Raw genomic sequence first — 24,119 nt, 5'->3', positions numbered from 1 at the left:
AGTTAATTATACGTTCTCCGTCCTTGACGAAAGCTATAGTATCAATTAATTTGGATACGTTTCCCGTCCTTGAAGAAAGGTATGTAGACTGTATCATGACACAAATTATCAAGCGATAATGTTATCAATGAACCTAATGGGTCACCGCCTAACAAGTACTAGGCGAACGTCTTTCGTTTGGTCCAAACGATAACACTGAATTCAACCGCAGAAAATTCCTTCCCAAATCGTAATCGGCCAGTAACCGAGACACCTGACCGCCTGGTGTGGACACAGATACCAGCAATGACCAGCACAAGAGCCACCTCACCTCGTGTTCCACCTGCAAGTTGCTTTATCAGGTTTTCAGGTCACCCGTTTCAGAGCGCCTGACGGTTGCCCCTAGTCTCGTGTGATTGGAGAATTGTCAACTGTTCTGTCGTAAGACACGCTGTTGATACTGCTAGTGAGAGTGTAGACTTGGCACGGAGGTGTAACCTTTGAAATGGGATTAAAGGCAATTAAGAATAAGCTGAGACTTGAAAATTTGCTTGCCCGGCAAATCTTTGCGGAATTTTGGGGAACATTTATACTTGTGGTAAGTACGATTTAATATTTTCTGTTATTTAGATAACAATGTCTATATATTGTCTATACATTAAAACTTTCGTAGATTATATCAGTACTTTGTAATCATTTATACTTGTGGTAAGTACGATTTAATATTTTCTGTTATTTAGATAACAATGTCTATATATTGTCTATACATTAAAACTTTCGTAGATTATATCAGTACTTTGTAATCATTTATACTTGTGGTAAGTACGATTTAATATTTTCTGTTATTTAGATAACAATGTCTATATATTGTCTATACATTAAAACTTTCGTAGATTATATCAGTACTTTGTAATCACTGTCATGTTTCAGCGACACAAATGTGTCGTCTTGGCAATTTAATTTACATTTACAATTTAAATTTACTTGAAAAAGAACTTTCCATATTGTTTTAGAATATGTATAAACTATATTTTCATCTACGTATAACATTTACCTTTTGCTTTTTTTGTGTTTTACACATGTTTATATTTTGTGCTAAGACAGTACTGTCTCAGCCAACTATTCGGCGTGTATCTGTCGTAAGGTGTTCAGATATAAAATCTTGTAGATACCTTTAAACCTGTTTTGACTGAAATGATTATGAAGCAGATACACGGTATTATTTAAATCTCGCATGGCAAAGTGTCATATCACGTCATGACGAGAATACAGGTAGACGGTGTAAATATTCATGTTGGGTTAATTAAAAATTTTATGCTGGGCGTAAGCTATATTGTGTTGCATATGTTACTGGTATTTTAGCTATGTAATACGACCAGCAGGACGGGACTGACATGTTACCAGTGAGCATGACATTACATGACCGAAAGACATTACTGACATCTTTCTGTGCACGCACAGACGCCGTGCTGACCTGCCTTATACTTTCAGGCCGCGATGAGAGGAATGTGCGTGACATGTATCTGTATCCCTGATGACGATGGTTGTGACAGTACAAATGCAAAGGGTGTGGCTATTACCTCACACTATAACTAACAATAGCAGTAGCAGAAGTAGTTGTTATCATAGTAGTAGTAGTAGTACTTGTTGTTATAGTAGTAGTAGTACTTGTTGTTATAGTAGTAGTACTAGTAGCAGTAGTAGTTGGTATTATAGTAGTAGTAGTACTTGTTGTTATAGTAGTAGTACTAGTAGCAGTAGTAGTTGTTATCATAGTAGTAGTAGTAGTACTTGTTGTTATAGTAGTAGTAGTACTTGTTGTTATAGTAGTAGTACTAGTAGCAGTAGTAGTTGGTATTATAGTAGTAGTAGTAGTAGTACTTGTTGTTATAGTAGTAGTACTAGTAGCAGTAGTAGTTGGTATTATAGTAGTAGTACTTGTTGTTATAGAAGTAGTAGTAGCAGTAGTAGTTGTTATTATAGTAGTAGTAGTAGTAGTAGTTGTTACTATAGCAGTAGTAGTAGTTGTTATTATAGTAGTAGTGGCAGTAGTAGTTGTTGTAGTAGTAGTAGTAGTAGTTGCTATAGTAGCGGTAATAGTTGTTATTATAATAGAGTCACGATATGGCTGAAATATTACCGATGTGACTAAAAATCTTAACTCACTCACTCATATTATAGTAGTAGTTGTTGCATATTATAGTAGTAGTTGTATATTATAGTAGTAGTAGTTGTTGTTGTTGTTGTTGTTATAGTAGAAGTTGTATATTATAGTATTAGTTGTTGTTATAGTAGTAGTAGTAGTTCTTATTATAGAAGTTGTAGTAGTGGTAGTAGTTGTTGTTGTCATTGTAGTAGTAGTAGTTGTTGTTATAGTTGTAGTAGTAGTAGTTATCATTGTAGTAGTAGTAGTAGTAGTTGGTGTTGTTATAGTAGAAGTAGTACTAGTAGTAGTACAAGTAGTAGTTGTTGTCAATGTAGAAGTAGTTGGTGTTGTTATAGTTGTAGTAGTAGTAGTAGTTGTTGTTATAGTAGTAGTAGTTGTTGCTGTTATAGTATTAGTAGTTGTTGTTATTATTATTGCAGTAGTAGTAGTTGTTATTATAGTAGTAGTAGTTGTTGCTGCTTTAGTAGCAGTAGTAGTTGTTATTATAGTAGTAGTAATAGTAGCCGTTGTTATTATAGTAAGAGTAGTAGTTGTTTTTATAGTAGAAGTAGCTGTTGTTGTAGTTGTGGTTATAGTGGTAGAAGATGTGGTAGTGGTAGAAGATGTAATAGTAGAAGTAGTAATTTTTTTTGTAGTTGTTGTTATAGTTATAGTAATAGTAGTAGTAGTAGTAGTAGCTATAGTAGAAGCTTTTGTTTTTATGGTAGTAGTAGTAGTAGTAGTAGTAGTAGTAGTAGTAGTAGTAGTAGTAGTGAGTGAGTGAGTGACTTTAGTTTTAAGACGCACTCAGCAATATTCCAGATATATGGCGGCGGTCTGTAAATAATCGAGTCTGGACCAGACAATCCAGTGATCAAAGGCATGAGCATCGATCTGCGCAATTGGGAACCTATGACATGTGTCAACCAAGTCAGCGAGCCTGACCACCCGATCCCGTTAGTCGCCACCTACGACAAGCATGGATTACTGAAGAGCAATATTCTAACCCGGATAGTAGTAGTAGTAGTAGTAGTAGTAGTAGTAGTAGTAGTAGAAGTAGTAGAGGTAGTAGTAGTAGTAGTAGTAGTAGTAGTAGTAGTAGTAGTAGTAGTAGTAGTAGTAGTAGTAGTAGTAGTTGTTGTTGTTGTTGTTGTTGTTTTGTTGCTATTGTTGTAGCATCAAGTTGTTGTAGCATCAATACTGGGTTGTAACAGGTGGATGGATATGACCTGAAAGATAATGGTTAATAAAAACCCAAATATAAATAATGAAAGATAACACATCTAGCACATATGTATGTGTTATCGATAGTGACATTTTCTATTAAGACAAGTCAAAGGTGACCTTGTAAGCCGCATAGTGTCGTCACCGTGCGTCTTGCCGGTATGCAAAGGTATTCTGACATTACAGGCCGGTTATACCGACAACAGACTACACGTAGTTGATGGTGGGTGCATTAGAGTATGGACCATAAAGACTGTAGGCTAATTGATGGTGGGTACATCAGAGGGTGGACCATAAAGACTGTAGACATGTTGATGGTGGGTACATCAGAGGGTGGACCATAAAGACTGTAGACATGTTGATGGTGGGTACATTAGAGTATGGACCATAAAGACTGTAGACATGTTGATTGTGGGTACATTAGAGTATGGACCATAAAGACTGTAGACATGTTGATGGTGGGTACATTAGAGTATGGACCATAAAGACTGTGTAGACATGTTGATGGTGGGTACATCAGAGGGTGGACCATAAAGACTGTAGACATGTATACTAGCCACATAACGAAAATGTGCACACAGAAAATGCCTTCAGAATTGGAATACAACACAGCAAAGACGAAATAAGCTGAAGTATCGGACCACAAGAAATTGTCTAAAGAACATGAACAATATCCGTAACGATGACGTCAGAAGTTCAAAATCGAGTAGGGGGTCACACGACGAAGTCACAATGTCAATAACGAAGCACAGCAGTGCATCGACGACGCATAGAGGCTAGCAAATGAGCATTAAAGTCCTGGGGAATGGTCTGGGGCGTGGTCACTGCTGTCTGGAACCTGTATCTGAGATGAGTCACCTGAATCCACCTGTCCTGTCTTGGCGTCGTTACGTCGGGAACGCCCAGAACGTGGGTGGTCGGCGACGTCATTACTGTTTCGATAACGCCTGACCCATGCAGATATCGTGTTACGATGGCATTGGAAATGTGCTGCCACCTGTTATTGGCTCATTCCTGCTCGAACCATTCCAATGGCTTCATGACGTTGAGCTGATGTTAATCTTGGCATGATGTGCATGTGACTTCTCATGTGGATTTGTGAACGTTTGAATGACCAAAGATCAAGCTTTCGACAGTGACAGCAATTTCAGAGTTTCACATGTTGTGTGCAGCTGTACGGGCTGCACGTGCAGTAACATATTGCAAGGCCATAGTCCTTCGTCAATGACGTCACGTCGCCTGGCACGTGCATGAGCGTTTGATTGTCTCCAATACTTGCTATGTTCACAAATGTATTTATGTATAAATATGCTGTGTGCCTATATTTATAATTTCTGTGTGCACAGTTTCTTTATGTGGCCAGTATAGATGGTGGTACATTAGAGGGTGGACCGCAAAGACTGTACATGTTGATGGTGGGTACATCAGAGGGAGGACCATAAAGACTGTAGACATGTAGATGGTGGTACATTAGAGGGTGGACCATCACGACTGTAGGCTAGTTCTTGGTGGGTACATCAGAGGGTGGACCATAAAGACTGTGGACATGTTGATGGTGGTACATCATAGGTTGGGCCATAAAGACTGTGGACATGTTGATGGTGGGTACATCAGAGGGAGGACCAAAGAAGCTGTAGACAAGTTTATGGTGGGTACATTAAATGGTGGACCATAAAGACTGTAGGCAAATTGATGGTGGATACATCAGAGGGTGGGTCAAAGAAACTGCTGACTAGCTGACTTTTGAGTACATTAGAGGGTGGGCCATAGAGACTCTTGACTAGTTGATGGTGGGTAAAATAGACGTTGAACCGTAAAGACTGTAGACGAGCTGTGGGTGGCTATATTACAGGAAGTACCTGAGGAATGTAGACAAGGTGATGTGGATACAGTGGAATGTTAACATCACGACAAGATAAGATGTAAGTAGCTACTTTAAAGGGTGGAGCAAACGTCAGTAGACAAGTTGATGGTTTGATCATTTTGAGGGTTACCATAACCACTGTAGACAAGCTAATAGTGGGTACCTTGGAAGATGTACCTACCTGTATAGCAGTAGTACACCCTGGACGACAATTAATTGAGGTCGACTTTTGGCCCAAAATGTTCCCCAACTTATTGCGCCGCCCCTTCCAAATTGATCAACCTTACGAACCAACACTGGGCGTGACACATAACACAATACCCTGCCATCGGCTCGTGACTGACGACAGTCTTGTTCCACTGCTTCTGTTTGAATCTGGCCTGTCCGAGGACCCGTCGTAAAGAGAACCTTTGTCGGATACCTGTGGGTTCCTGGTGGTCTGTGCTGGCATTCTACATCTGAACAACTGTCTGCTAATGAAGGTTGCAGCCACAACTCTGATGATGTATTCTGATTGTACGTCATCTTGGTGTAACATCACACTAAGGCCTTGGGCGATCTGCAAATGTGTCCGTCTGTTGCACACGGGTACTCAGACTGTTTATTGTCTGACGACTTCAGGCCAAGTTCCGTGCAACTGCTGCACCACATAGTCCAGCGTTAAGCCTTTCGTGCTGCCGATTTGTGAGTAGCGGCATGCTCTTCTTTTGATTAAACTTGGCATGTTGATGCTTTGTCCTGTTAAGTAATACATTCCAAGGCAATCGCTAAGGTGATGCCCTATTAACGAAATCCTTCACGTCAGTGGCCAAGGCCATATTCAACAAGCCTACACACTATGGGTGTCAAGTTGCTAATTTGTGAGTAATTTTGAATTTTGGGAGGGTAGCTAAGTTGATGTGGATACTTTGGAGGATAGACCTAACGACGAGAAAAGCATTGAGGGTTGGGACGGTGGAGAAATGATAGTGGATGCATTATAGCATTAAGGATGTGGATTGCTGAACTGATAAATTGAATGATTTAAGAAAATCAGAAGTCATAGGTGATGACTTGAGGGTGGATCAGACAATAGTGGCCCAATTATGGGTGAAACAGACGGTAGTGGACCATTTGTGGGTGGGGATCATACGTTGTGGAAGAGCTGATGATAGATCATTCGCGTCCTGACAAGGTTCAAATCCACCTTCCAACCTAAAACCCGCATTCTGTGTTTACTATGTGGTTTAATTGTTCTTGAGAGAGTATTGTTATGTCATAACATTCTTGACCTATTTCAAGCTCCGATTAAAATAACGTTAACGTTGCCAATGTGATTCAGTCACTTTGTGTTTGTTGATATCATACAAACTAAAACGATGGATCACATGTAAACATAGAGAGACATATTGTTAATCAGGTACTGGACTTTACAACAGGTGCAAAATTGAATCCTAGGTTTCTGCTTGACGAGCGAACGCTTTTACCACAAGACTGTCCCACAAACCCGTGATTTAGGGAAGAATTTTAATAGAAATTGTGAACTAATGACACCAGTGTTTTTCGTTTATTCGTCGTATGTCCTTTTATTTGTGCTTGAGGCGGAAGGTATTGACGGTTATTGTATGTATATCTAGAGTTGCGCCCCTTTTAAAATGATACTCTGTCGTTGCGATTATTATCCAAAGTCTGTCATCAGCTCAAATGTACTACGTGTCACCAAAGTGAGCTCCACAATCAGCATTGATATGGGATTCCACATTTAGCTCAAACCGAGATATTCCCAAACTAATGACAGTGTACAAAGCGGACAAATACTAGCTCCATCTTTATAAAGAGGTAAAACTGAAAGTGATTTATGGCTGATTGAAATCGTAAAAGAACGAGCAATGTTCCCATGGATACAAGACAGAGCAATCGGGGAAACGTCAAAATATTGTGAGTGAATGCTACTTGGAATATTGTTCTAGCTGTAAAGTTCGTGTATTGAATTATATCTTCATGCACTTACAGACATAATAGGGGATAAATAAAACAAAATGACGGAAACAAATGCTGAAGCCATATCTAGATAAATTGATTTTCATAAAACAACACAACATGTAAAGTCAAGGAAACTTTCAGGAAACATTCCTACTCTGAAGGGGCGGTGAGGTAGCCCAGTGGATAAATCGTTGGCTCGTCACGCCGAAGATCCGGATCGATTCCCCACATGGGTACAATGTGTGAAGCCCATTTCTGGTGTCCCCCGTCGTGATATTGCTTGAATATTGCTAAAAGCGGCGCAAAACCAAACTCACTCATTTACTCTTACCGGTCCTTAAACCTCCTAGATGACTTCCAACTTCGAACACGGTCTTGAAACTTCCCAGATACCTTCCCACTTTGAACTCGATCCTGAAACTTCTCAGATGCCTTCCCAGTTTGAACCCGGCTTCCCAGATGCCATCCCACATCGAATCCGGCCCTGAAACATCTTGTGGATGCCTTCCCAATTTGAACCCGGCCCTGAAACCACCTAGATGCCTTCCCACTTCGAGTTCAATCCTGAAATCTCTCGGATGCCTTCCCAATTTGAACCCGGCCCTGAAACCACCTAGATGCCTTCCCACTTCGAGTTCAATCCTGAAATCTCTCGGATGCCTTCCCAATTTGAATCAGGCCCTGAAACTTTAGAAATGCCCTCACAATTTGAATCCGGTCCTGAAACTTCAGAGATGCCTTCCCACTTCATATCCGGCCCTCAAACCTCCCAGGTGCCTTCTGGATTTGCACCCGGCCCTGAAACAACCCAGATGCCTTTGAACCTGGTTCTGCAACCACCCGGGGACAATATTGTGCATGTGGAACACAGTTGTACCTGAACTGATATTGACCAACATGCACAAGTGGGTAAAGGTAGAAATGAACACCGCTGTGTGATGCATTTCAACTTCTTGATGCCAAAACCTCGTTGCAATTCCAAACTGCTAGAATACGCTTCACATGAACCAATCAACAAACGGTGTGATCAGACCTGTATTTCTCACCCAGTAAGTTAAATAATAAAGCGGCTTTGTTTCATCTTTGTTTGAGTTTGTCGATTTGGTAAGGCAGGATCGTGATAATCTCCAGTCTTCCCAGTTCCAGAGAGGTTATACATATGTTTCTATAGGCTTCGTGTACTGACACACTTAAATCTTCCTAAGGAGACGGAAATAGTTCATGGTCCATGCTTCAATCCCATTGATAGATCATTGATAGATCGTGTTGTCGTGCTAAATACATGTATATCACCAGATACGTCCTGGATTTGGAATATGTGCATGTCAGGCTGATATTATGACATGTATTTCGCTACGCCCCAGTAAGAATGAATGAGTGAGATTAACGGAGCTTTGAGCAGTAATTCTGTTACATCGTGGTGTGTCAGGTTCATACCGGGTAGAGCCCGAAATGGTGCAAGAGGGTGAGACGTTTACCATCGGATTCCACACGCATAGATACCTTGTTAACAAACCTTCATGTAGACACCACCCGTGACGATCCGGGTTAGAATTCATCTTCAGTAACCCATGCTTGTAGTAAGAGGAGACTAACGGGATCGGGTGGACAGGCTCTCTGACTTGGTTGACACAAGTCATCGTAACCCAATGGCGTAGATCGATGCTCATGCTGTTGATCACTGGATTGTCTGGTCCAGACTGGATTATTTACAGACCGCCGCCATATAGCTTGAATATTGCTGAGTGCGGTGTAAAACTAAACTCACTCACTCACTCACTCATGTAGACACGGAATGGAATCCATTCTTGGATTCGAACCCCCGATGAGATGGCTCTGGTACGCCTAAAGGACGCAAGTCTGACGCAGCTGTGGCCCCTACAATAATGTGGGTTCGAGTTTTCTTATTATGCGTATGGATTAAGCAAAACAGAGGTGTCGGTCTTATCAACGTAAATATTTGATCACGCTCATTTGGCGAGCTTCATTCCTGTTTAACTACTTCAAGCCACTCGTACACGCTACGTCAGCTCGCTGAATGATAGTCAACCCGCCCACTCTTAAACACGTCCATAATATTTGATAGATTGCCAGTTGATGACCTGGCTGACTTGTTGTAGTAGGGGGGCGTTCATCATCATCATCATTAGTCTGTCTCACAGTCTCTGAACCACATTATTTTCCCTTCTGCCAAGCCCTCTCTGCAGTACTAAAGCCTTAAATAAAGCAAGTCTAGATTTCCTCAGGTTCTGGATCTCTGGTCTCCCTGGGGCTCCTTTTCAATTTAAATGGGCTTGTTTGTTACTATCAAAATTATATATATTCAGAGACTAAGCATTAGTCTACATCATCATCATCATCGTCGTCGTCGTCGTCGTCACATTTTTCTTCTTTTTCATGATCATCATGATCATCATGACCATAATCATCGTTCAACTAATTGTAAACAGTTGTAAAGAAGTATCATCATCAAAACTATTCATCAGCTACTCTTACACCCAGCGTTCGAAATAGCTACATGGCCCGCTATCCAAATGCTAGCTGATTGTGAATCGGGCCAGTAATATATTGTTAAAGCTATCCCGACTGGCCAGCTGAAAATCTCAGATAATTTGTTCTTTATTTTTATTGCACATGAATATGATGATGTGAATTATTAAGGTGTTAAAAGTCTGCAAAAGTTTCGTGATATTTATAATATCTTGTCACAGGAAGATCGCTACATAAAAATGTTAATAGCGTTGCGCAAAAGAGGTCAGGAACCATTACAATACACATGTAACTAGCCCTCCTGGCCGGTGACCTTTCAAAATTAATTCATACACTGGTTACACCTGCCGTCTGATCTCATAAACCGTCCAGGGGGCAGTGGGTAGCCTAGTGGTTAAAGCGTTCGCTTGTCACGGGTTCGATTCTCTACATGTACAGTGTGACCCATTTCTGGTATCCCCGGCAGTGATATTGCTGGAATATTGCTAAAAGCAGCGTAAATATGAAAAACTCACGTCCACTCATTACTTAATGTTGACTCATGAACATCGTGTTAATGTCAGTTACCATCAATAGCCATATGTCACCTTAGCAAAATGACTAAAGCAAACAACTGTGACAATGATATTAATAACGATTGTTAAAACAACAACAACCGTAAACACAACGCAACAACATGTGTATTAACATTTATCCGCCCCAGCCAAAGTTTTGGGGTAGAGATAATTTGTGAAGATTACATTTTAGCATTATATATGTCAATAGAGCCTGATTCAATTTGAATTATTTATTTTATATGGAGACACAGAAGTGATGAACCGTGTCTGGGCGTGCCTTGAAAGGAGGGACGACGAGATGAGCATATTTTGTCAAACGAAGCATAATGACATTATAACTTGCTATCAAATTTGATAGGTTTAACTGATAAAAAAATTATAAAGTTAGGCCAAGTTCTTAATTTTATTAATGAAACACCGTATAGGAATTCCACGTACCGTGACCTACGTAATTGAATTCAATTCATCTTAACTCAGTGTCGTTGGTGGTTGTACGTCCTTTCAGTCACGAGTTAGTCTGTTTCAGACTTTTGTTTGCAAGGAGTCCGAGTTGCAGGTACATTGCTCCCAGAGATGGAGATGTCTAAAGATATATAAAAAGTCACTGCCAGAGAATAATCTGTCTCGGTTATAAAAAAAATCATTCCAATGTGTGTAAGATACAAAACTATTACACTTATGAGTGGATCACTACAAATTAGCAACAACAGTGAAAATCTGGAAAATGTATTTTTGTGTGTACTTAGATGATAAAAGCACGATAGTGTCATGAATCACAGGTGTTTAGCAATATTTTCTTCCAGGCGATGTCGACATAACACCTTAAGAGATTATGCATGTTTTTCTTGTAGTTTTTCTGTCACAATTATTTAACATGGATGGCTATGGTCGTTATAAACCCTGTGATATGTGTCAGTGTGTTATCTGTAATGTATATATTGCAAGCACTTTCTATATACAACGGCTGTTATCTTCTACTCTCACTGACCCTTGGTCAAATGTTATCTTTCAACGGCAGCGCCTCCCGTCAACATACCTATGTTTCAACCTGGTTCTAGTACAAGAATGTAGTGTAAATCTTTCTTTGTGGCAGATTGGTGTAAGAACGTTGAATGAGACACTCCATGTTAGCTGATATCGTTTTTAATTAAGGAATATTTCAAGACGTTGAGATTTGAAACTGTGTTTTCGTATCCTAAATATATAAATATTAGAAATGACAAATATGTATTACGAACAGTGAAGGCTCGCAACAGACACATTTTACTCCTAGCGCAGTAAACTACGGATAAAACGAACTCGAAGGAACAACTAATTTTAGTTCGTTATAATCGTAGTTCGTTATAAGCATATACAGCACGTCACTGCGGCCAACAATACTGGGCAAAAATAGTTAGGGATATATGTAAATTTTGAAATGATGAATAATGATGCATTTATTCATTGGCACATTGATAAAATATCAATCATAAAAATACCAATATCCCTAATTTATTTTGTCCAGTATAAATAGTTCGCCATATCAGTGAGTTCGAAATACTACCCTACATGTATGTGATGCTTAAGATATGGAATGTCAGTTTTATAATACTCAAAGGTTAAGACATATTTCAATTTCTGAAGTAACTTATGAACTGTGCAGGAAAACAATGACTGAGTTAACTGTCAGACTTACTCTGTAGATCGGAATGAACATAAAACCATGTTTGTTTACATAAGCAACCGTGCATAAGGAAAACGCTATATAGGCAGTTGGAACTAAGTACCATAAATAGGCCAATGGGGCTCTTTTGCATATTTATCCGAACATGATACTAATTATAATATAAATGCATCGGATTGGTTATCGTACCAATTATTGTCTTATATAATATATATACAACCTGAGATTGTCAGGGGATGACAGGTGATGAATGGCATATTTATGCCCTTGAGCTTAATTTAATAATATAGCATGATGTATCTTAAGAAATGGGAAATTGTGCTTATAGGCATTTTCACCTGCTTCCTCACTCACTCAAGAAATTTGACGTGTTCATTTCATTATAATATTTATTGTATCGGAGGTATATCGCGAATGTTCATATTTATATTTAGGCCTCTTTGACGTTAAAATGCGCGGAACCAAGGAATGCAAAATTTATTGAATGTAATGATTCACAATTTCCTATTTCTTAAAACACATCGCGCTATATCTTTTTATCAAGCTCAAGGATGTAAATATGCCATTTATCACCTGTCATCCGTGTTATCATCAGTCTTCATTTGGTTCATTTCCACAATAACAAACGCTTTCAATATTGAAGATGCGTTGGCAAATATGATAGGGTTATACGTTAATGGAATGTTTCAAGTAGCGTGGAGGCCGCATCTCTCTAATTAGACAGCGCATGTTTGCCATCAACAGGTGGGCAAGACATGTATCGGAAACACAACAGATAACGTTGATAAATCACCTACTCATCAACTAACAGATGATGACCCTGATCAACTCCCAGCACCGATTTCTCCCCTGTATCCTATTTAGATGCCATTATGTTACGGAGGTCTAAAGGGTCGCAACTTGTACACGCACAGAGTAGCAACTGGGAGATAACACAGCACGACTAGGAATCTTTCGTCAATAATACCTTGTTGGCGTGTGCATATTGATGCGGATACAGCTGTTGCTGTTTTGGTATTTCTTCTTCAAGATGTCAGATTAATGTGAAACTGCATTAAGCTGCTGATTACATGATACACGTTCCTTCTTCTATGTGATAGCGTTTTAAGGTTGTACTGACATTGAACTTTAACAACTTGAACAACCATAAAACGGCTATGAAGTACAGATTACTTGATACACCTTCTTTCTTCTATGTGATAGCGAAACATTAAAGTTGAATGTCATTACAACCTTAAAGCGGTTATGAAGTACAGAATACTTGATACACCTTCTTTCTTCTATGTGATAGCGAAACAGTTAAAGTTCAATGTCATTACAACCTTAAAACGGTTATGAAGTACGAGATTACCTGATACACCGTCCTTCTTCTATGTGATTACGAAACATTAAAGTTCAATGTCATTACAACCTTAAAAAGGTTATGTATATATGCAGTACAGATTACTTGATACACCTTCTTTCTTCTCTGTGATAGCGAAACAATTAAAGTTCAATGTCATTACAACCTTAAAGCGGTTATATATATATGCAGTACAGATTACTTGATACACCTTCTTTCTTCTCGATGTGATAGCGAAACAATTAAAGTTCAATGTCATTACAACCTTAAAATGTCATTACAACCTTAAAGCGGTTATATATATATGCAGTACAGATTACTTGATACACCTTCTTTCTTCTATGTGATAGCGAAACATTAAAGTTCAATGTCATTACAACCTTAAAACGGTTATGAAGTACAGAATACTTGATACACCTTCTTTCTTCTATGTGATAGCGAAACATTAAAGTTCAATGTCATTACAACCTTAAAACGGTTATGAAGAACAGATTACTGGATACACCTTCCTTCTTCTCTGTGATAGCGAAACAATTAAAGTGCAATGTCATTACAACCTTAAAACGGTTATAAAGTAACACAGGGTGAGTGAGTGAGTTTTTAGATAACTTCACGACGTGGCACCTTAGTGACGCAAGCGATATAAACCGCCGGCAAAAATATGCGCCCATGTTTTGACGTGACTGAAAAAGAAACAAAATGACAAATGGCTATTCGATGGTGATGTATTTGATACAGTCCTTATTGTTGTGTTGAATGACCTTAAGTTGGCAGTGTTTCGGCGAATGTTGTCGGCCTAATGACGGTTTGATAACGGTTGTAATTGTTTCATAAAATTAATTTTCTTCACAACAGATACGAATCCCTTTCTCCCTTTGGAGAAAGAGAAACAAAAAAACAGTTGATTATGCATTTTCAAAACGCCTTTGGTTTAGCTTATGGTTTGTTCAGGGACAATGGGTATATGCCACCAGCATGTCTGGACGCCACAAAATAGCGGCACAGATCTAGATGCGTCCATTAACATACCCCGAATGAATAACAACGATGGTTCTTGCTTCAGACATTTGCCGTCGCCTCAGGAGCTCAGTATGTCCTTAGTCGTAAGGAGCTCAGCAGTTTCCTTACCGTCAACTTTGCTGGAGGCATGGGACTCACACTTGGAATCTACTGGTCAGGAGCGGTGTCAGGTAAGTGAATATGCTTTTAAAGAGTGAGTAATGAGGTATGTACGTCGTTATCAGCACCATTCCGCCAGAACACGGTTGCCTTTGTGTTAAATGGGACCTACAGCTGTAGAACAGGTCAAGGAATTGTGATCGTGAATATATATACGGCAGCCGTTATGTCAGATAGGTACCGAGTGAGAACTGTCGACAGGTGGTTAACCGGGTGAGTGAGTTGAATTCAATGCCGCTTTGTGCAGTATTTCAGCTTAATGACGGAAGAAAACCTAGAACGATGCAAGCCGTATACGATTGCCACTTTGTTGAAATCCACGACTTGAGTCGTGTAAAGAATTAACTTTGGATGTAAATGGAAACATTCGGTGTTCATTTTTATGTAAATTTAAGCGCCGAGAAGGCAAAACTAGACAAAATAAAATGGCGGCCATTTTGATTTTTTTTCCAAAACAAAAATATGTCAAATAATTTCTACATCCTTTAGTAACACACAGAAGTCAAAATGAAAGTGATCAGATTGATAGTAGTAAAACTATCCATGACTGACTTTGAGGTGTTGTCGGGCAGCAAACCCAATGTGACGAAAATGCTCGCAGACCCCCACCACATATAATGGCCTGTAAGAAACTGATACCACAATCTGAGAGTATTACAGGCAATTTCATGAGCCCTAGACATCATACTAACTGAAAAAAGCGTCAAACAAAATCAGTACTGGGAGGCTAGGATTTCAAATATTTCAGCTGCCTCCTCCTGGACTATGTTGCAAGTCTAGATTTCCACAGTTTCAATGAAAATGAAGAAAGTCTCAGGCTCCTTTTCATTATATTTTGTTGTTTTTTTATTTATGAACTGTTTTATTTCTGTAAAATTTGTTCATTTCAGAGACTAGTTGTTAGTCTAGTCTGTAGATTACCCAGCAAATAGACCTACGCGTCAATGCAGGAGTGTATACAGTTGCATGAAATGTTGTAGTTGTCCAAACGTTCCTTCATTTTCCAATCTGCGGTTATCCGAACCCATGATTATACTAGACCGATGACGTACCCAAGGGACGCAGTGATGCACAGAGCAATGCACGATATTTAACATCCAAATAGCTATCCACTGTCAACAGCTGTTATGTTCAACTGCTCCTCATTAATCGATTCAGCTTGTGCAATGGGGTATTTCCCCTTGACATTCCCAGGATACACAGTGTAACGTTGCGCTACATGTGACGTATAGCCATCATAGTGAATGACAAGCTATGTGGTTCAAACATATATATTTCATGAAAAAGCAACGACAGAATTTTCATGAACTGGATTGGTCAACAAGCTCAAAAGAACTTATATGAAGACCACTCTAATATACATAGATATATGAAACAGTATCATGACAAGAAAAAAAGATATCTAATGAATATATATGGTATGACATGTAGTCGGAAAATTAAAATCATGATGGTTGTAAACATTTATGGCATAGTAGTATAGCTTTGAGAATTATAGGTTTTAGTATATGACTTGCTCAGTTAAAGCGCCTAGTTTCAATTATAAATAGATGGACTGATTTTAAGATATGTGATTGAATTTGTGGGTTCATGGAAGATGTTCCGTATAAGATTGTTTCTAATGAAAAGCCATTGGTATAATAAAATATATTTACTCTTATAGCATCAAACTCTTGACAAGCTGTGTCACCAAAATCAGTCAGTTGCTTAATTATGTGGTCTAACTGATTGTTTACTAGCATAAGGGGTTACATATATTCACCAGGTAATGCTTAGTCTCCATAATCCCCCGGAAACCGATTCCGTTTGGGCAATAAATGGCAAAATAGTTGTGAGAATTATGTGAATGAATCACTGTAAATCTGTGAAAATTCCAGGTGTGCACCAAAACACTGAGCTACAGGTATATTCCCCCACTCACACAATTTGCATGAATGGACAGAATTTCGTAATACCGCACCGAAGTATTCCTGCCAAACGATGACGGCCTGTGAACAATGAAGTTTTGACCGGAAAAATCCAGTGAAATGTGTTACGTGTTGATTCCCAAACTGAAGCCAAAAAGCTTACAGAGAATCAGTCCTTAAAAGAACCGTGTGTCAGACAAACAAACAAACAAACAAAAAATATGTTGTATTTAAAAAATCAATGCAGTACAAAATAGACTGGCAGTACAAAAACAAAGGTAATATAATACAAGAGCAGTGATCGTGATGATAATATTCATCTACCAGCAACAGCAATTCAACTTGAACAAATGTCCGAGATATTATGTGAGATTAGAGACAAGAGTTCACTCCCCTTATATACCGAAGAAAAAGAAAATTCCCTAATAGTCTCCAAGGCAGATGATTCTGGAATCAGCTCCTTGTAGCACTTTCCAGATTTTTCTGTCTAAATCGAGTAGAAATCTAAAAATAAAGCACGCCACTGCCTCATACACTTGGAACATTGTGGAACACTCCCACATAACACACAGTAGCTTTTCCGTTATCATTATATGCGTAATATATAACTGTATATAGAACTGCTTTCAGTCTCTAGCTGTCTTTGTTTGTGTCCATGCCATTACGTAATTGGTTATTCAACACATGTCAACATAAAGTCACATAATATGTGATGAGTGATTAAACAGAACGTTTGTTACCGAAACACTTACACAAGACAATGTTTAAAGTGTGTGAGTTTGCAGTGTTAGAACACCACACACCGAACATAATATTTAATTTGAATTATACGGTACTTTCTTGGTGCCATAATTTAACACTTACTTAGAAGAAACATTAAAGATACACATTGTAAATTATGTCTTGTTTCCTTGTTCTTCAGGAGGGTCTTTAAACCCGGCTGTGACACTGGGCCTGTGTTTGAGGGGCATCGTGCCGTGGTACAAGTGGCCCTTCTACACGATAGCCAACCTGTGTGGGGCCTTCTTCGCCGCCGCTGTTCAGTATGGACTTTATCGTGGTAAATTGTTGACCCAGAAACATGTTAAATAGATCATTTGTGCATGAGTTTTGTGGGTCTTCCTTAAGTGGCATTTAGAAGCTAGTGTGATGAAGAGGAACACTTTATATGGACAGACAACTTCTTTACTGCAGTTGATGCGACGGTATGATTCGGAATAGATCCTAACACCGTTATCAAGCTTGGGTGTGGTCGGAAATGGCACGCCCGAACCATACCATCCTTTGGAACAACATCAGCATCCTAGAAGCCAACCGGTCAGATTACAAGATAAGAAAACTCTTAGAGGCAATCAACATCAAACGATTCAACCCACAATCAACAGAGATCAACGTTATTACATCCCCACAACTTATCAAGTCTAATCAAGAATAACCCACCCTTTGTCTATCTGGCTTCAATCATTTCTTATCACAACAGGCCTCCTTATGTCAACACACTGTACATCAAACCCGTTATGTATATACATGTATTTCCCCTTGTGCATATGTTGTGTATCATTTGCTTGATAACGGTGTAAGGATCTACACGTCGCATCCACTGCAGTAAAGAAGTTGTCTGTCCATAAAAAGTGTTCCTCTTAAGTTTTGTAGGAGTTCATGTAAGTACACAGACTCAATTTTCCCTGATTAAAACATACGTTTATACGAGTTACGAGATCCATTCGCATGTGAGTTCCAAGTGTTTCATAACTCAAATGAGTGCGCTCAGCTTTGAATGGTATTTGTATTGATTTAATGCATGCTAGCGTTATCTGGGATGACGACTGCCACATATGGTAAAATTCACAACTACTGCTGACAGATTAAATATTATTGGATTTGAACGTCTGACCAGGTTATTATGATACTCAGGAAAATTATGAATTACTATTTTGTTGGACAAGTGAAAATACACACTTGAAATTTGATTTGGCCAACAACAAACATATGAAAACCATATGATAACATTGCAAGTTTTTGGTCCACTGCAAATCATTGCAAACTTTGGGTCCACTGCAAATGACTGATTTCTTTTACCCGAGAGTTTTGTAGAGATTACAGTCATTTACAGACAAGTAAAGTGATAGTGTAGTCAGCATTGTTTAATCCCCAGATGCTATCAACCACTACGATGGCGGCATCCGATACACCACCGGCGTCAACGCAACTGCGGGCATATTCGCAACATATCCACAACCTTATGTCTCGACCGCCAGCTGCCTCTTTGATCAGGTGAGCTAACTATTTTTAATTCACTCAGAAAAACCCTCCCCCCCCAAAAAAAAATGTGCAGTTGTTCAAGGTTATAAAGAGCCCCAAATAGAAACGAATAATCATAAACGCTTTATATTTTCAAGTGTAACATAGATTAATAATAAACTGTCCCAAAACGCTTGTGAACGTCAAACAGGTAAATCATTCATTCATATTCAGCAACCCATGCTTGTCGTAAAAGGCGACTAACGGGATCGGATGGTCAGACTCGCTGACTTGGTTGACACATGTCATCGTATCCCAATTGCGTAGATCGATGCTCATGTTGATCACTGGATTTGTCTGGTCAAGACTCGATTATTTACAGATGGCCGCCATATAGTTGAAATATTGCTGAATGCGACGTTTAACAACAAACCAAAGTAAAACCAATGAAGTGATCTATTGACGAATAGTAAGTGCTTAATAAGACTGACTGACTGAGCAATATTCCAGCAACATTACGGCGGGGGACACCAGAAATGGGCTTCACTCTTTGTACCCATGTGGGGATTCGATATTCAAACCGTCTTACTTGTTCACTGTTTGTTCCAGGTTTTTGGTACCTTCATCTTAGTCGGGTGTATTCTGGCAATAACAGACAAAAACAACATGCTACCTCATAAAGGTTTCGTACCTGTGGCGCTCGGGTCCATTGTTTTTGCCATAGGAACATGCTTCGCCCTCAACTGTGGTTACGCCATCAACCCAGCTAGAGATCTTGGACCGAGAATATTTACAGCTTTAGCCGGGTGGGGTACAGAACCATTCACGTACGTATTCGTTTACTACACATATGTGTCCTTTTTTACATTCATATAATGAACACATGAGGGGAATCGAACCCGGGCCTTTGGCCAAACTCGTTACTTAACAAGGCGTTGTGAATAAGCTGCAATATCGCTGACTATGGCGAAACACAAAATTGGCTCATTTACATGTGCTTTACGAGATATACTTCACATAACATACCAGGTAGTGACCGTGAAGGAGGTGAAGGACAAGGTATTTACAGCTGGTCTGCAATAGTTGGAATATGTGTTTGCGGTATTAAACTACGTCACTGCTAAAACACAACCTTTATTAACCCCGAATTACATTTGGGCGTAAACGTAAAATTGACTTTTAAAATGATACGAATGGTTCACTGAATATCAATGGTGACACCAGGTCTTCGCGAAATACGTTCGCCGAGGTTATATTCTCAACACAAAGTTCACATTCCTTTTTTCTTTCCAGGTTCCGAAATTACTGGTTCTGGGTGCCCATCGTGGGCCCAATGCTTGGGTCCTTCACGTCGTGGGTTATATATTACTTCTTTATAGAGATGCACTTCCCAGATGAGGAGGAGGAGGTCACCGTCGACGTCAAGCAAAATGACGTTAGAAATAATGAAACGCCGTTAGATGGTTACGTAAATGAGGGATTCACCGGTGGTAGGTAAATGGCCCTGATTATCCTTTGCTTGAAGCTTCATCCTGTTCTTGATGCTTCAGCCTCTTGATGCTTCAGCCTCTTTGTTCTTCTCCGGTATGCAGCTGTATGGAGGACTACTTCTTTCTCTATGTTCTCAAATATTTTAAGGGTGCGTTTTGCCCTTACAGCAGGTACATGTCTAAACTAGTTTCACGTGTTCTGCCAACTTCTGATTGAATACAAATGCGAAACTAAACGTAAAGTTCGTTTTCGTCAAATAAAAGCGATAAATTGCAAAATATCGCAAAATCGGGAATAGTTGATTAATTGTCAATACGATATATGTCAATAAGTGAGTGTGTGAGTTTAGTTTTACGCCGCTTTTATCAATATTCCAGCAATATCACGGCAGGCGCCACGGAATGGGTTTCGCATATTGTGCCTATGTAGTGAATCGAACTCGGGTCTTCAGCATTTTATGCAAAAGCTTTAACCACTAGGTTACCCAACCTACCCGTATATGGCAATGGATACCCTGTACCCAACAATATCTACTGTTATACCCATCACTGGAAAGAGTGTTGAAGAAAGTATCATGTTGTTATTTGTTTTAAAGGAAGGGTCACAACGGTAGGAGGAACAGCGGAAATGCGCACATTCTACAAAACGGTACCTGGTATGGCAGCATAGTAGGGGCGCCTCATGGCAATTTTAGTCGCAATCTGACTTGCTCATGTCACAGACATCGTCGTCGGTGTTGTTTTTGTTACTGCTGATGGTCACAGCTGTAGGTGGGGCAGAGTACAGAATATTCATTGTCGTGTACCTTATGGGCATTTTGTAGGCCATTCCTGATTTTGAGTTATTTTACAATTCATCGTTCACATCTGGAGACAAACGCACACACTTTCGGCGAATTTTGGTTCAGAAAAAGTACCAAAGGCATGAAATAAATGATTGAGTTTTCCATGACTTTAAGCACTATACCAGCCACATCTTGACAGAGGACACCGAACATTCGATAGGAATATCAACATGCCACAAGAAGTTTTTCAATCAAAATAACACTGTCCGATGCATTACTGTCGCTAGTTGATGCTTTTTTCCTGTCCCGCTATCCTTTCATATTTTGTTTTCTATTTTTTCCTCTCATAGTTAGTGTCAACTGAAAACTAAGCCCTAAGATAAACGAAAGGCAACACGCATGTCAATTACCTGTTCTGCGGTTGCACGAAAAGGCTTCAGACCGGCATGGAAATATTTTTCACACTGTCTGAAAATATTCTCGAAAATGTTGTGAATCAAACAGCTGTCAACATAAGAAATCCCTTTCATGAAACAAACATTTGAAATCAGTGCATGTCACGGTGCAATAATTTCAATCAGACATGAATGCTTTTGATCTTTCCCTTCTCCTTGAAGTAATATTGGGGGTTTTAAATTGAAGAAAAATAAATAAAAATTATATCCTCTCAGTCTTTGAGGAAACACAGTTTGCTGTCGAGTTTTTGCTTGTCAAGAAAGTTTTGCTTTCCAAACTTTATTATTCTTTCTTGCAGTGTATGTTCCCTCCTGTGTTGATAGTAGACAATGTATTTATCAGAGTGTTACAAAAAACATTATCTTACCTCACACATAAATGTCGCTTTCTTATTGGCTGAGCGCTTTTCTATTATTTTCTATGTACCCCGCTTACAAGCGAGTAACATTTCAATGTACCCCGCTGTCAATGGCAACTCATTTGGTACTTCGTGGTAGTAATTCTTTATCTCGAATAACATTGAATCATGTATGATGTACGGAAATTACCGATGTTTTGCGAATTGTCAGCAAAATCAAGCGATGGCTACAAAAAGATTCGTACCCATGCTTCAAACAATTCAAAATTAACATTAAGGTGTTCGGTAAGATAAATACGTTGTTCACTGGTCCCACGGGGCCCATGCCCCGCCTCGTGACCAGTGAACAATTTATATTGTATGTGGAACTGAAATAAGGAAAATCCGTCGATCGATTGTCATACCAGTAAAGTGACCCATAACTTCAGTTGGTAAATACTGTTACATATTTGCTGTATTATCTGTCTGCTTAACGCAGCACTCGTAATATTCAAGCTATATGGCGGTGGTTTGTAAATAATCTAGTGTGGACCAGACAATCCAGTGATCAACATCATGAGCATCGACCTGCGCAATTGGGATACATGTGTCAACCAAGTCAGCGAGCCTGGCCACCCGATCCCGTTAGTCGCCTCTTACGACAAGCATGGGTTACTGAAGCCCAGTCCTAACCCGGATCTTCAACCAGTGGTTGATAGTATGAGCAACGTAAACGCTATTGACACTCAATCAACGTAATTCAGCTAGTCACGTAACCAGACCATCCGATCCATTCAGTCCTGAATGGCAGGCATGGGTTGGTGGGGGCCTGTTCGACTGACTGTAGGGCGGTGGGATAGCATACTGGTTAATGCGTTCGCTCGTCACGCCGAAGATCCGGGTTCGATTCCCCACATGGGTACAATGTGTGATATTGCTGGAATATTGCTAAAAGCGACGTAAAATCATACTCACTCACTCTACTGACTGTCAACAGGAATTATATTATTAAGACATTATTATATATCTGTCAACGTTCCAGGGTAACAAAAGACATGAATGCATTACGAATATTACACGATATTTTTGCACGAATGACTGAATGAGGAAGATGGTAATATTCTCGTAGATTCACGACGCGGGACATCAGAAATGTGCTTCAGATAGTATACCCATGTGGAGATTCGAACCTTTGTTTCGGCATAACGAACTAACGTTTTAATCACAAGGCTAACCCACAATAATCGCATGCACTGGTCCGTCAGCTTTCAAATACACCCAAGCCATAACTAAATATTCGAGTCACACGATGTTCGAGAGCCCATGCTTGATATTTAAAGTATCAGAATTTCCAAGATATTTCAACTTAACCAACACATCGTTCCGATTCCACAAATTCATTCCAGCGATATACCGTGATTGTAATAAGCGTTTTTTATCTTGCAGATCAAACGTCACGAACGCATCAAACGAGACTATAGTAACGGGAACATGAAACTAGAAGAAGAAACACGCCACGCCCACACACCTGTTGCAGACAGGTATCGGTCGAAGACTAACGATATGCAAGGTCAAGGATAATACAATCGCTATCGAAAACCTGCGATATGACAATCGATGAAATCTTGACTCTTCGGATGTCAAGAAGCCTATTTATTAATGAACTGAGGAGACAACCGAATCCCAAAGTATTTAGTTGATATATTCAGTAGATTTATGTCATTTAAACTAGAAGTTTAACTCTTGTATCCAATGTAACAAAGTAATACATGTTAATGTTTCGTTTATATATATTAGCATGTATACAGGTATTGGTTTAGATCAAAACGTGACATCACGATATGAGCAGGGAGTATTTTGATGCAGCGATTTGTCGATAATCGTTACATCCTTCAGTAACAAAGTAGTACAATTTCGTACCATATCATGTACATACAAGTATCGGTTTAGATCAAAACGTGACATCACGATATTATCCTTATCGAACCATTGAGTGTCTTGATGCATCGATTTGTCGATAATCGTTCAATCCTTCACTAACAAAGTAGTACATTTTCAAATTCCGTACCATATCATGTACATACAGGTATCGGTTTAGATCAAAACGTGACATCACGATATTATCCTTATCGAACCATTGAGTGTCTTGATGCATCGATTTGTCGATAATCGTTCAATCCTTCACTAACAAAGTAGTACATTTTCAAATTCCGTACCATATCATGTATACAGGTATCGGTACAGATCAAAACGTGACATCACGATATGATATCCTTATCGAAGCATTGAGTGTCTTGATACCTCAATTGAATCGTTGCATCCTTCAGTGACGGAGTTCAATCTGTGATACTACCTCTTAACGGTGAAGCCTCAAGGTGATACAGTGCTATTTATTAATGGTAGAAATTACATTCGATGCGTGCATTTATAAAACTGGTAACCTTTGTTTGTTGTGCTTCTCAAAATACGTAGTTAGCGATGAATGAAATATATCACT

At 39.4% G+C, this 24,119-nt stretch overlaps 1 protein-coding gene across 1 annotated transcript; it reads left to right on the top strand.

Moving 5' to 3' along the window:
- Window positions 1–458: 458 nt before the first annotated feature.
- Window positions 459–23,188, top strand: LOC124282537 (aquaporin-9-like). Its single transcript, XM_046718549.1, has 7 exons — window positions 459–577; window positions 14,291–14,417; window positions 17,236–17,373; window positions 18,469–18,587; window positions 19,164–19,381; window positions 19,848–20,044; window positions 23,069–23,188. Exons 1-7 carry the CDS (start codon window positions 485–487, stop codon window positions 23,101–23,103), a joined length of 927 nt encoding a protein of 308 aa, XP_046574505.1. The 5' UTR covers window positions 459–484; the 3' UTR covers window positions 23,104–23,188.
- Window positions 23,189–24,119: the final 931 nt, after the last annotated feature.

This window comes from Haliotis rubra, unplaced genomic scaffold (genome assembly GCF_003918875.1).
Source record: "Haliotis rubra isolate DU_JTF1 unplaced genomic scaffold, ASM391887v1 Scf3, whole genome shotgun sequence".
Lineage (NCBI taxonomy): Eukaryota > Metazoa > Mollusca > Gastropoda > Lepetellida > Haliotidae > Haliotis > Haliotis rubra.
Note: the sequence above shows the minus strand (reverse complement) of the source record. Positions and strands in the feature narration are given on the sequence as shown.

Coding starts and splice junctions, on each gene's coding strand:
- LOC124282537 (XM_046718549.1), top strand. CDS start 485: ATGGGATTAAAGGCAATTAAGAATAAGCTGAGACTTGAAAATTTGCTT. Junction 14,418..17,235: donor CTGGTCAGGAGCGGTGTCAG/GTAAGTGAATAT, acceptor CTTGTTCTTCAG/GAGGGTCTTTAAACCCGGCT. Junction 17,374..18,468: donor TCAGTATGGACTTTATCGTG/GTAAATTGTTGA, acceptor TTTAATCCCCAG/ATGCTATCAACCACTACGAT.